The 13,776-nt window shown below is 39.4% G+C and overlaps 1 protein-coding gene across 6 annotated transcripts in view; it reads right to left on the bottom strand.

The window, feature by feature from the left end:
* The window catches only part of HECW2 (HECT, C2 and WW domain containing E3 ubiquitin protein ligase 2), a 377,612-nt gene that overhangs the window by 41,461 nt on the left and 322,375 nt on the right, over positions 1-13,776 (bottom strand). For all 6 annotated transcript variants that reach the window (XM_037848573.1, XM_037848571.1, XM_037848572.1 and 3 more), the window contains 2 exons: positions 4,340-4,460; positions 2,769-2,882 (listed from right to left, as the gene is read on the bottom strand). In XM_037848573.1, coding sequence (XP_037704501.1) covers positions 2,769-2,882; positions 4,340-4,460 — 235 coding nt within the window. The remainder of the gene's footprint in view (positions 1-2,768; positions 2,883-4,339; positions 4,461-13,776) is intronic.

Here is a 13,776-nt window from a genome sequence, read left to right on the forward strand (position 1 = left end):
CCTTTTCTGTTCCAGGACCCCATCCAGGCCACCACATTACATTTAGCTGTCATGTCTCTTTAGGCTCCTCTTTGTTGTGACTTTCCCACATTCTTGTTACTTTTGATGACCTTGACAGTTTTGAGGAATAGTGGTGAAGTACTTGGTAGAATGCCCCTCAACTGGGATTTATCTGATGTTTTTCTCTTGATTAGATGGGGGTTATAGGTTTTGAGGAGGAAGAGCAGGAGGGTAAAGTGCCATTTTCATCACATCACAATCAACATGACACTTCACTGTTGCTGCTGACCTTGATAACCTGACTGAGGTAGTGTCTGCCACGTTTGTAAATTGACTCCCTTTCCGCCTTTCCCCATTGTACTCTTTGGAAGGAAGTCACTATATACAGTCCACACTCAAACAGTGGAGGGTTAGGATGCATTATTTAGAACTCTTCTGCATGGGAGATTCATCTATCCTCCACCCTTTATTTATTTATTTATCCAACCACTTATTTATATCAGTATAAATATACAAAGTCCTAGAATCAACCATTTCTCCAAAGAGCCCTAGTTTGTTTTATTGAAGAATGGTATTAGAAACCAAGACCTGGGCAATAGGTATATGTTTTTAAATAACTTTAATTATTAGAGCTTAGATATGACGATCTCACAAGAAGATACATTTTGAGCTCCATTTTTTTTAGTTCAACAGAAAAATTTAGGGAGCTTTTTACTTTTGGTTTATAGTATAATATAATATAACCCAAAAAAAGAGTCATGATCTTTTATTTTAGTATGATAAAGACAATGTATTGGGAAGGTGGCAAAGGATAAAACAACTCTTTACTTTTATGTTGTTTCCAGGTTTCTAATTTTTCAGCAAGAGAACTACTTTAAAGTTTCAATACAGTATATTTTATTCTCAGTGCCTTAAGAGCAAGAGTCTATATCTAATAATCATGTACTATTGACAGGATAAAGCTATGAGTCCTGAAATTATCTGGCCCTACTCCTGCTTCAGTAAACCATATGCAGAGGGGCCAGGTCTAAGAGATTTTCCACTGGTGATTAAAGTCACACTGCAAAATATCCTCACTCTTGTTTTCCTTCTTGGTTATGTTAGGAGCTAAGTGATGGAAACAGGAAGCATTTGGACACCAGTGGCAATCAAATACGGATGTTCAAGCCCCAATCAGACTGGGCTTGTACCTAGGAACCAATGTCACCAGTCCAGATTGTAGAGAGGCTGCATCTGCTCTATTCAAGGTTAAGTACAGTGGCTTCCAAAGACTCTTGCCTACTTCACCAAGATCTCAGTGAACTGTGGTCCAATCATGAAGGCAGGCAGCTGTCTTTCTGGGGGAGGAAAAGTATTCTCATCCAAACCAGACTTGCTATGTAAGGAAATAGTTGGAATCCCATGCATACCTGTGACAAGGTTAAAAGCATTTCCCTTCATTTTTAATTGTGCACTTGCATCTTTAAGCCAACTAACAAAACTAGGGGCCAGTTTTTGCATGTCAGCAATGAAAGGCTCAAGTCTCAGGCAAGCTTCTACCTAAACTTTGTCATATTATAGTATGTCCCGTATATGATTTTATTTTAATCTAGTCAAAGCTGGGAGACTCTACGACAGTGTATGTGACAAGAGTAGAGGTTATCAGTCATTAGCTGGAACAGTGAAAAGATCAAGGGGTAGGAAGAACAGCCAGGTAGACCAGAGTTTTGGAATCGTACCTGCTTCCCAGTGCCTGTCTGTGAGTACTGGCTAAAAGATCAAAGTTTTGAGTCTGAATCCTGGCTCTGCTAGTATCTAGCGGCGTTAGCATAAACAAGTTATTTTATCCTTTGGAGCTTCCATTTCATCAACTGCCTACTGAATGATGGTATTTGTTGCAATATTACCACTATTATTCCATAATCTAATTCACTTTATTCCTGAGCACAACTGAGAGGGCTAGTCTTAAAATGATCCCAATCAACTGAGTCGAGGAGAAGACAACCAGAGTTCAGACAATCATGTGACATTTTAAAATTCACTCTAATGACAGCTGGGTTACAAAGAAGGTTCTGAGATTTGACACCTAGCCCTGAAATGAGAAAAAGAGGAAGAGGTATGGGAGGGATGAGAGTTGTTATATTCTAAGGTGATATGTAAGGACTCACATCTACTAGATGCAACAGGTAACAGCGCAGGAGCCTTCACTTCCTTATTTCTTCACCTTCATCTATACGAGCACACTCATGGAAGAGTCATGGAAAGTCAGGTATGTTTGTTGATGGTAGGTATGCTGCCCACCCAAAGGAAGAGAAAATGGGGCAGTGCAATAAGGAACAAGGTGGCAGAGGCTTTCGGGGAAAACTGCAGGATTCTAATTTGTGTTTCTGAAACTCAGCTTATATAACAGGTGAAGCATCTTCTACTTAACACTCCAGTACAGATAACAAGATGACAGACGTTAAAAATGCAACTCTTCTTTTTTTGCTTCAAAGCCCCACTTTTTCCCTTTAAGAGGATATGGGATGCAGAGAGAAAACACCAAACCAACTTCCTGTTCCCCTAAGTGATCTGTAAGTATCAGGTTTTAACAACGAATTTCTATGTCAAATGATTTAAAAACCAAAGGAAGCCTTAAAAAGAAAAAAAGTCAAAAGCTTTAAGCATATGAAAATGCCACTTCCTGCCAGCACGATTTCAGGTTTCAGGCCACCGCAGCATCGTGCTGAGACATCCGCCCCAGTCGCACGCAGCCTGTGCTCCACAGGCCACTTCTCTGTTCTACTCACCCTTCCTCCCCAACAAAGGTGACGTACAGCTTATTTCTCTGCAGGTCTTTTCTGGAGTAGCCCATAATCTGATTAAATGCATCTTCTAATAAGTGATCTCTTCTGATAATTAACCTGTACAGAAAGAGACAATTTGAAAAATACATATTATTTCCTAATCTTTATCTTTCTTGTGTTTGGCACTTGCCATTTAATTTCATTTACCACAATTAATTAGGCCAGAAGTGGTGTTACTTAATATTGTTGCTACCTACAATAAAAACACCCATCTTTAACTCTTTGCAGCATTAGACAAAGTTGCATAAGAGAATAATTGGTAAACAGTAAAACCCACTTATGACCCGGAATAACAACTCAAGAATCCTTTCTGAATGTGCAAAACAATTTATCCCAGAAGAAAATGCTTATAAAACAACACAAATGAAACTTTTGTTTAGTAAAGGAAGAACAACCCTATGAGGTAATGTTTGAAGCCCGAATGCCCCTATAAAAGGAACTTAATTACTAAATGTCCAGAGAGATGACTGTGAGACCAAGGAGGAAAAAAAAATTCTGTGTCCTCCAAAGCAGACGAGTTTACAATTGTGCTTAGTTTAATTTTTAAATTGAGTCTTGAGATTCCCCAAGTGACAGATACCAAAGAATGATGCTGGCAGCCAATTAATCCACTTGTGATGGACACTATTAAAGTCATCCTTAAACAGGTATCAATTTGCCCTTTATGCAAATGGAGAGGGAGAAGGTAGGGAGGCTGAACACATGAATATTTGATCAACAAGACCTTCGTTAGTGAAGAGTGAGGGTAAGGCTCAGAGAGGTGCGGTGTTTGCGCAGTTGACGGTTTTTGAGGGCGGCACAGGTGGAACCTGTGACTTCAATCCAGCGAGCCCTCCCAGGTGAGGCAGTGAGCTGTGGATTGTTGGCAGCTTTTGCACCTCTCTCAGGCACCTGGGTTTATGGCAGAGTTGCAGAGCACAACCTCCCTCCTCTGTCCTTTCTTAGGTGGCAGAGTGACATTCTGGTGAGGACGTGGGACAGGAATGGATGTGGGGATGATGGGAGAGTTAGAACGAGCAGGGAATGGAAATAATTCTGGGCCAAATGATGTGTTCCAGTTTCCAATTTAAAGGGAGGTGAGGGAAGAATTGCAGAAACAACATTCATGAGATAGAAAGAAATAGAGCTGAGCATTAGTCTTACATCTGGGTCAGCTCAGGAGACAGTAAAATGCAACGTAAGATATTCTGATAGTAACAGATACACATTTAAAGAACATACTGTAAGTCAAGAAAGAGGTACTTTTTAGGAGAAAAAACAAACCAGTTTCTTATTTGCCTAAATCATTACATGGAAAGTGGTAGTCTTATTATTTGTTTTAAAACCTTAAACTTAATCATACTTAATTCTAGAACTATGTTTTATATGAGCCTGTAATACACAGATGCTAAAATAATTATGTCAACCAAAACAAAGGTTTGTTATCCAAAATCACAATCAATTCCCTAAATTCTCAATTGTCTGTCATCCTTTCATCATCTATAAATCACGTGGTTTATATTACTTTGACTTACTTTAATTTCCCTGGGCCTTGTCCATATCCTTTAGTTTCTAGCTTTCTGTAAAAGTTCCTTAGTTTGGCTTCAAAATCTCGCTTGTAAGGGGCTGGAGCTCGGGCATTGGCACGCTGAGTACCTACAGCAAACCACAAAAAGAGGATGGTCTGGATTTTGTAATGTCCTTCTGCTTAACACATCACCATGAAAAAACATCAGTGCAGGTCAGAGACGGTTAACAAGTGAAAGGAAGCAATACTTATAGCCTCTGCAGTGTTGACATCTCCAAGTTGAAGGATATAACGGACCTTAAGCAGGATCTTAAGAGATACCTTCTTTGCAGCATTTTGGTTGAGAATAACAATCCTGTTTGAGTAGTGACAGTGATGCTCATGTATTATTCAAATATGTTCCCTTTTTCAGTCCAAATGAATATGTGTCAAACAGTTACTCATGTCTACTGATAACTGTTAAGGGTGGAATATCTTTGCTTGCTGCTGAGATGATATCATGGCAATTAGAAGGGAAGTTACAATATGAAAGTACGTGGTATATAAAGCAAGAGAGGTATAGTGAGTTTCTTTCCATAATTCATTCTATATTCCTCAGGAAAAAAAACCAAACACCCCCAAATGTTTTAGTAATGCTCTATAACATAAGAATGAATTTAGACACATAATTACATATATTTCATATTGCAAGGTAAAGTAATCTTTATATCAAAACAATTAAGAAGGCACATGTCTCCTGGTTAGCATAGTAAATAATAATAGTAATATTTATTGCATGTTTAATAGGTGCCAAGTACTGTGATTTTCCGAAGATTATCCGAAGATGTTTTATTACGCTTTCCAGTGGCAGCTATCATTAATAAAATGTAAAAGCGATCTAGTTTGTTCCTCTTTCCATAGAAAAATCTGACTTTGTTTCACAAAGTGACCAATCAGCAAGCTGGGCAACAAAGCTGCTGGTGAATATGGAAATCAGACCCAGAGCCATGACAAAAACACAGGATATTTCCACTAAACATTTCCCAGTATGATGAAAGAAACCAGAAAATAAAACCATGAAATCTTGTGTGTTACACATAATTTAAATTCATTAAATGTTTCTTGAACAAATCATCTACTAAGTGATTACTATTTATTGCTAATACCGTGTTAGATTCAGCAACAGATGCCCAAATGGATAAGGTGGTGTTCCTGGAGTAGATATCTTGGTTGTATAATTAGAGAATAATTAGAATAATTAGGTCCTAAAGTAGGTGGTATAGAAATTATAAAGCAGAGGGGGTAAACCTATAGCCCTGGAGCTGTATTCAGCTCTAAGGGTCTATTTTGTTTGCTCCCACAATATTTTTAAGAGATTTTAAATTAATTGCCAAAATTTAAAAAATAAGGAAATTTCAAATTTAAAAAAGTCCACATTTTATTTTGAAAAATATTTGGGAAATCTGGGAACAACTGGCCTGAATTTCCCAGGGCTAGAGTGGACAGCTGACTCCTCTAGATGGGCACTTGCTCTCTCCTCTGTGCCACAGCCACTGGGTGAAGACAACCCCCTTCCTGGCCCTTTGTAGGTACTTGTGTTTGAGATCAATGTTATATCAAAGTAGCAGTAAACGAGCGTAAGTAGAGATCAAAATGGAAAAGACTTTAGGGAGGAGGTTTTTATTGGAGCCAGCTATATTCTATGCATGGGGGGGGGAAATGAGCACTGGCGAGGGGACAGCACGAGTGCAGGAGGAGTGCTGGGGAGCAAGTGGGGAATAAAGTTGGTCACAAAAGTTGGAGCCAAATTATGAGGAGAATTAAAAAACCTAGCTGAGGCATTTGTGTATGATGCATCGGGCATTAGGAAGCCTTTACAGGTTCTTGAGCAAGAGAGTAAGATAAATGTTGTACATTAATTAAGAAATTATTTTCGTAGTGTGCTGAATGGATTAAAGGTGGGACAGAGAAAAGGAGACTGGAGGGAGGAGTCCCAGCTTGGAGCTGTTGCAGCAATCTAGGCCCAAGGGGATGAGGAACTAGGCTGGCTGGTGAGAATGGTGACTGACAGAGACACAATGTGAAGTAAGAGTTGGTAACACAGTAGATAATTCACCACGAGGAACAGGCAACTAATGATAATATTAAATTTTTAACAATAACAATAGCTGCCCTTGTTAAGCATGTCCTATGGGTTAGGGATGGTGCACTACACACAGAAGAACTTGGGATGTCCTTGCAACAAACCTATGAAGTGGGTATTATTACTGTTACCATCATCACCACTTTGCAACTATGGAAACTGGAGATGTGGTTTCCTGTCCAAGTCATATGCCAGTGAAGGCCAGATTTGACACTTGAGTCAGATTAGTCTGATGCTAAAAGCAAGTTTGGGAAATGATGCTGGTGGGCAGGGGCATGTGAAGTTTTATACATATTGAGATGGTGATGCTGGCCAGGTGGATATGCTTTCCGGGCACTTGAAAATACAGCACTGGCGCTCAGGGTGAGAAATTAGGTTCACACCTGTGAATTAAATAAGTTAGCATGTGCAACAGGTTAGTGCAGTCCCTGTCACATAAGAAGAGCCTTATGAGTGTCAGCTGTTACTGTTACCTGCACAGAGGTGAATATTAAAGACATGGGAAATTGTGTTGGGATTTTAGGAATGGATTTTTACATATTAGCTATTTATCCACAATCTGTCCAGAAGTCGGATTTATAGTTACGAATCTTTTACCCATAGGGCAAAAAACAACGTCATAAAGAAAACAAACTTGAACTTAAAGATCTGGGATGCAGAAAAGACTCCCAAGCAGCAGGTCTAAATCTTGACTGCACATTAGATTCATGTGGGAAGCCTTTAAAAATCGCAAATGTTCAGGTCACACCCAAGATCCATTACATCAGAATTTCTGGGGGTGAGCCCTAAGTGTCACTGTTTTCTTAAAGCTCTCCAGATGGCTCCAATGTGCAGTCAAAGTTGAGAACCATTATTTCCTACAGAAAGGTCAAATGTAACCAGTGAAACACCTGGGCAGCATCCAGGATCAACCGAGGGCTAATGCTTCCTGCTATTTGAAAGGTGTTGTTTATCACGTGAAGGAATAAGATCTCCAGGAAGGAGATGGCTGAGGGCAGGGCAATGCAGTGCAATTCTATGTAGGGGTGGGAGAATAAAGTTGTGGTGCTCCAGTCTGAGGAACTTCAGACTAGTAAACCCAAATGAATCAGCTTTCAAGGGCACAGTTATTGATAGGGAAGAGGAAAAAGAACAATGGACTGTATGAAAATCTTTCAGGACTCAAAAGAAACACGATTCTTTAAGAGTTCATCGCTTAAAAGAAAAACAGCCCAGCACACATACTATTGTTGTATAATTTGAGATGCTTAAAAGGATGTGGGACATGCTATAATGAATTCCATTAATATCAATATAGGCACTATAAAAATTAACTCTGACGCCACTTACACTCAAGATTAAAGAGATTCAATTATGGAGACTCTGGAGACAGAAATTGTTAAACTGCAAAAATTCTTTTGCAAATAGATCTATTATGAAAAAAATCAATTACACATTATGTCATGGTTTAAAAATTACAGTAAATTATGCTGTTGGCCCTTGTCAAATTCTTACTGCAAGTCAGGTGCAATTGCCAAGAAATTCCAGCGCAGGACCGACGTTACTTCCACTTTGGACATCAAAACTGATCTTGGAAGATTGAGCTAATGTAATCAAATAGGAACCAAAACTGCAAGTGAAGTCTTAGGATAGAATACCTTTATGGAGAGAGTAATTTTATAGTCATTATGATCTTAAAAAAGGGAATCAGAAACAAAAACGTCAATGTTACATAAGGCAAGTGATCAAATGAGGGGCTGACTTGGATAGTCAGCATTATGTTAATTATTTGCAGGAAAAAATTGCAGTAACAGATACTAGGGTTTTCTTTTTTTTATTGTTGTTGGGCAGACCTAAAGTATTTCTATATAAAGTGTCAAACTATTTCAATTTACTGCTACAAAATTGTGTAGTCATATACCAACTAAGAATTCTACCTGACAAAATGCTTCAGTTAACATTAGAAAAATCTTGGCATCAAACACCTGAACAGTCTGGGGCTTTTTTTTTTTTTTAATTCAGTTTTATTGAGATATATTCACATACCATACAATCATCCTTGGTGTACAATCAACTGTTCACAGTACCATCTTATAGTTGTGCATTCATTACCCCAATCTATTTTTGAACATTTTCCTTACACCAGAAATAATCAGAATCAGAATAAAAAATAAAAATAAAAAAAGAACACCCAAATCACACCACCCCCATCCCACCCTATTTTGCATTTAGGTTTTGTTCCCATTTTTCTACTCATCCATACATACACTGGATGAAGGGAGTGCGATCCACAGGGTTTTCACAATCACATCGTCACCCCTTGCAAGCTACATTGTTATATAATCATCTTCAAGAGTCAAGGCTACTGGGTTGGAGTTTGGTAGTTTCAGGTATTTACTTCTGGCTATTCCAATATATTAAAACCTAAAAAGTGTTATCTATATAGTGCATAAGAATGTCTACCAGAGTGACCTCTCGACTCCATTTGAAATCTCTCAGCCACTGAAGCTTTATTTTGTTCCATTTCGCATCCCCCTTTTGGTCAAGAAGATGTTCTCAATCCCACGATGCCAGGACCAGATTCATCCCCGGGAGTCATATCCTGCGTTGCCAGGGAGATTTACACCCCTGGGAGTCAGGTTCCATGTAGGGGGGAGGGCAGCAAGATCACCCGCCAACATGGCTTAGTTAGAGAGAGAGGGACACATCTGAACAACAAAGAGGCACTCAGGGGGAGACTCTTAGGCACAATTATAAGCAGGTTTAGCCTCTTCGTGCAGCAACAAGCTTCACCGGGGCAAGCCCCAGAACAGAGGGTTCAGCACATCAAGCCGTCAGTCCCCAGGGTTTGTGAGAACATCAGCAACAATCCAGGTGAGGAAGTCTAACACCTCTGCATTCTCCCCCAGCTCTTCAGGGGGGCCCTGAATACATATTTTTATTCTCCACCCAAATTACTTCAGGATTTTTTGCTATTTTATTCTAATCTATACAGACCTACCATAGCTCACTTCCTATTCAAAGTTCCATGTAATTGCAGTGTCTGAACAAACTGACTGTAGAAGTAATATTGTTTAGAAAATATAGATCCTACACCAAATAAACATCTCTTCCCTTGGTTTCACATGGAAGTTGAAGTCTGGGGCTTTTTTGATTGGCGCAGATGTGCAACCGGGAACCCATACTGCTTTGATAGCTAGGGCTCTGAATTGGATGGGATTTGAACTCAGCCTAATCCAGTACTGCTCCAGGCCTCTCTACTGGGATGACTCAGAAGCCCAATTCTTTCCTAGCTCATTTACTTAAAAAAAAACAAAAAACAAAAAAACCCCCACCTCCCTGTTAGTGAATGAGAACATTAAAAATTACAATAATTTCTGGTAGTCTCCATCTTCTGGAATGTAGCTGAATACTGGAACTTAAGAAAAAACATCTCCAAAATAGCTGACACAAAGCACAACTCTGAAGTCCTTGTATTTTCGCTTTATTCTCTAAGAGCAGTGAAAGCCCTAGGTCCTTATTTTGAACTTGCTGACACTCTCATTTACATATCATTTATTAAAAATAAAAGAACCCTGATAATCTGATTTCTTAGACTTTGGTAAATTAGAAGCAAGTTAGAAGGGAAAAGCTGAAGGGCATGCCAATAATAGGTATCCTCTGAAACTTCTACGGGTTGGAGAGGTGAGAGACTTAATAAAAAATAAAAAATTAAATTAAAAAAAAAAAAACCTCTATCTTGTACAGGGACAGTATCTGCAGCTTTCCAGAGTCTCTGGAATGCAACTCCCCCATTCTCACCCAGCCCAGGGAGCATCCATTCTTCATTTGTGCTATTTGGGTCCTGGATCATCTTTGTAAGGCTGAGCAGAGAAGGGATAGAACACTTTATATATATATTTAAAAGGAGTGAAGATATTCTTCAGGGATTGTGGGAAAGGTGTAGGGAAAGTGGAAGAGAGAAAAAGAGACCATGAGAGACACAAACACAGAGAGAGAGAGAGAGAGAGAGAGAGAGAGAATGTTTCTGGAAGTAATTCTTTCTCACATCCCATCCCCTCAAGACAACTTTCAGTAAAGACCCACATGGCTTCAGTGTGCTGAGTCTGTTTTGCTGCTGTTGAGTATGACATGGTGCTGGTACTAGCTTCTGGGTAGTACAGTTCTAATCAAATAATAATATCTATTGCAACATAACTCATTATCATAATGATCCAAAAAAACTTGACATGTCCTCAAAGTACTTCAAAAGAAAGGAGTGAAAAATATTATGTATTTTTTAAAGAGTTTCAGCAAATTGTGGGTTAAACAAAAGTTTTTTGGCACTTAAAGTCATAGCTTTGGTTACCTGGAAAATTCTCACAAGTAGCACATCTCCAGCAATTTTAGATAAATTAGGTGTTATTGCATTTGAATTCCTAGAAACGTGTTGCTACAAAAGATCCTTAAATAAACTCCTGCATCCCATATTTGGCATAATAAAGCATATGATGTTTGGAAAAATCTTTTCCTTCTGGCATAGCTGAGGTCAGGATTGGCATTATAACAGTCCTAGGAAAACAAACCTTCACATTCCAAAATTTTGACAAATTTTAGGTGAGCACTCTAACAGCTGCAAATAGTGTTGAGTCAAAGTTTCCAAAGCCACTCTCTCTACTGCTCTTGAAAAGACATGTAAGTGTGTGGGAATGAGGAAAAGCACGGAAAGTTTACCAGGTTCCTAGGGGTTCTGAATGATCAAAATTGATTATTGTAATTTTCACTGAAAGTGGTGAAATTCTAGTCACAGTAAGGTGGATTATCTCACTTTAAAAAATCTGTTTGAAATGTTGCTTTCACAAAAACTTCAGGAATACCAGTAAAAGGAGAGGCTATTTTATTTAAAGAAACTGAGAATGAAGCTAGCTAGTCCTGCCACAGTATCATGTGGAATTAGTTATAGTTACTTCCATTGATATCAAGCGGTACATCCGAATTTCAAGATCAAACAAAGCCCACTGCCACAGAGCAGGCCAAAAATATGGAGACGATTCTTCCTGAAAATTAAAACCACCACAAACACTGCTAGCAATTTAGATATATTTGGGTTATAATGTCTTTGGAACATGTTTAACTCTAAATCTAAGTCTCCAGAATGCATTTTATTACCACCATGGAGTATTCATGTGCACTTGTGATGCTAAATGAAGTGAACTTGGTCACCATTTACAATGTTCAAGCAGAGAAATGTCAGCCAATCTCAAAGAGCATGGCTTCATAAGGCTTGGATGGGACAGAATCTGGTGATTCTGTGACAGAAAAGGTGTGGAAAGGAAAGCCCAGACTGGTATGAACATTAATCCACACAGCTTCATTTCTTTAACCACAAAGCATCAGGTAAAGGACAACCCATTTTGAACTTCAGCATAGGTTCTTGCTAAGATAAAGACCACCCAGAATGATTAAATATCTAGGCAGTTAGCTCTGCATTTCAAGGAGGAATGGATTCATATCATCCAGATATTAATGGCTCACATGTTGACAAGTATACTTCTCAGAGTCAGATTTCCAGAAAGAAAAAAAGGGGGACACATTGACATGTATTGGATGCTTGTTATGTTCCAGGCACCAGGTGAGGTATACTATCCAAAATAACCAGGGGAGGTGATTACTCATTTTACAGAAAAAGAAATTCAAGTTCAGTGAGGGAGATAAATTGTCCAGTCATACAGTTGGTAAGTGATTGAGACCAGCTGTGAATTCCATCAGTTTTTTCCCTATACCCTTAATCTTTCCTATCATGCCACATGCTTATTTCCTTTTGTCATCAGAATAGGTATCCCTACTTTGTTCCAAAGTTGGCCTGGGATTTTGAGTCCAGTGTCCTGCCTTCCTTTGGACTGCACTGTGTTGACTATTGCTTCTTTGCACCATTCAACAACCACTTTCCTGCCACCCAGATCCTTTGACCTCTGCACATACACGCACAGTCAACTTCCCGTCCTAAAAGCTCTAACTCTTCCTTTCCTAACTGCTGTCCTATTTTGCTTTCTTTTCAACCCCATACTTTGTGAAAAATGTATTCTATGCTCCTGGCTTCTACTTCACACCCTACATCATTCTGTAACTGGCCACAAACCATCTTATGACCTATTACTTTCATGGAAACTGCTCTGGAAAAAGCTATATAAAATAGCATGTTTTTCAAATATAATGGCCTTTTTTCCAGGCCTTATCCTTCTGAGCCCTTTGATCATTTGCCTCTTTAAACCACTCCCTCCTCCTTAAAACTGGGCTTCTCTGAAAAGCATTTCCTGATTCTCCTTCAAAATCTGTTGACTTTCTTTCTTTCTTTTGTTCCTCTGCCTCAACCAATCCCTCAAGTACTGGTATTCCCCATGCACCATCCTCTGTTTTCTTCTCTTTTCACTGATTTGTCCTACCTGGTTCCTCCCAGCTGCCAGCCACTTATCTTTGGACATCTCCAACTGAAGGGTCCAAAGATTCCTCAATAAAACATGTACAAAATCAAACTCATCCAAACTTTCCCCCTCAGTCTAATCTTTTACCTTTCTTGGTAAATAGTGTTACCAATCCATTTGGTAGTTTAGGTGAAGAAGACCTCAGAGTCTGTCTTGATTCTTCCTTCTTCTTCAGCCCTCACCTCCTACCTAGACCCAAAGCCCTGATGACTCTAAATCATACACCTCCAATCATTCCCTTGTCTCTATCACCACTACTGCTGCTTGGTCCAGCCCTTCATGATATCACCTGGGCGAAGGCACTAGCCTCCCAGCTGGTTTCGCTCACTCCAGCCTCTTGTCCTCGAATCCTTCCTCCATGTTGGCACCAAACTGATCTTCATAAAACAGAAATATTATTGGAATTCCTCTGTTTATGAAACTTCAGTGGCTCCAAGTGGAATACAAAGTAAGGCTTCAATGACCAACTGGCCCTGAACCAACTTTCCAATCTGAGCTTTGAGAAATTCCTTCACTTGTACCCACTGCTTTGCCCTAAACTACTTTCAGGCTTCTTGGCTTAGCTTATGCTGCCCCTTTGCCTAGAATGTCCTGCTTCCTTTGGTCCACCTGGTATATTCCTACTCATCAACTTTCAAGACTCCTCTCCATACCTGTTCTCTTTATCTTTCCCCAAACACCCCGCCCCAACCCTGAAGGAATAATATGTTCCCACACATATCTTCATAACAAGAGTAACCACAGAGCTTCACAGTCATCCATTGACTCACTCGCCTCCACTGCTCCACCATGAGTCCTTCAAAGGCAGAGACTGTATTATTCATCTTTGTAGCACCAGAGTCTAATTCAGTGCTTGGGTCATAGTTGGATGCTCAATAAATC

Source organism: Choloepus didactylus, chromosome 9 (genome assembly GCF_015220235.1).
Source record: "Choloepus didactylus isolate mChoDid1 chromosome 9, mChoDid1.pri, whole genome shotgun sequence".
Lineage (NCBI taxonomy): Eukaryota > Metazoa > Chordata > Mammalia > Pilosa > Megalonychidae > Choloepus > Choloepus didactylus.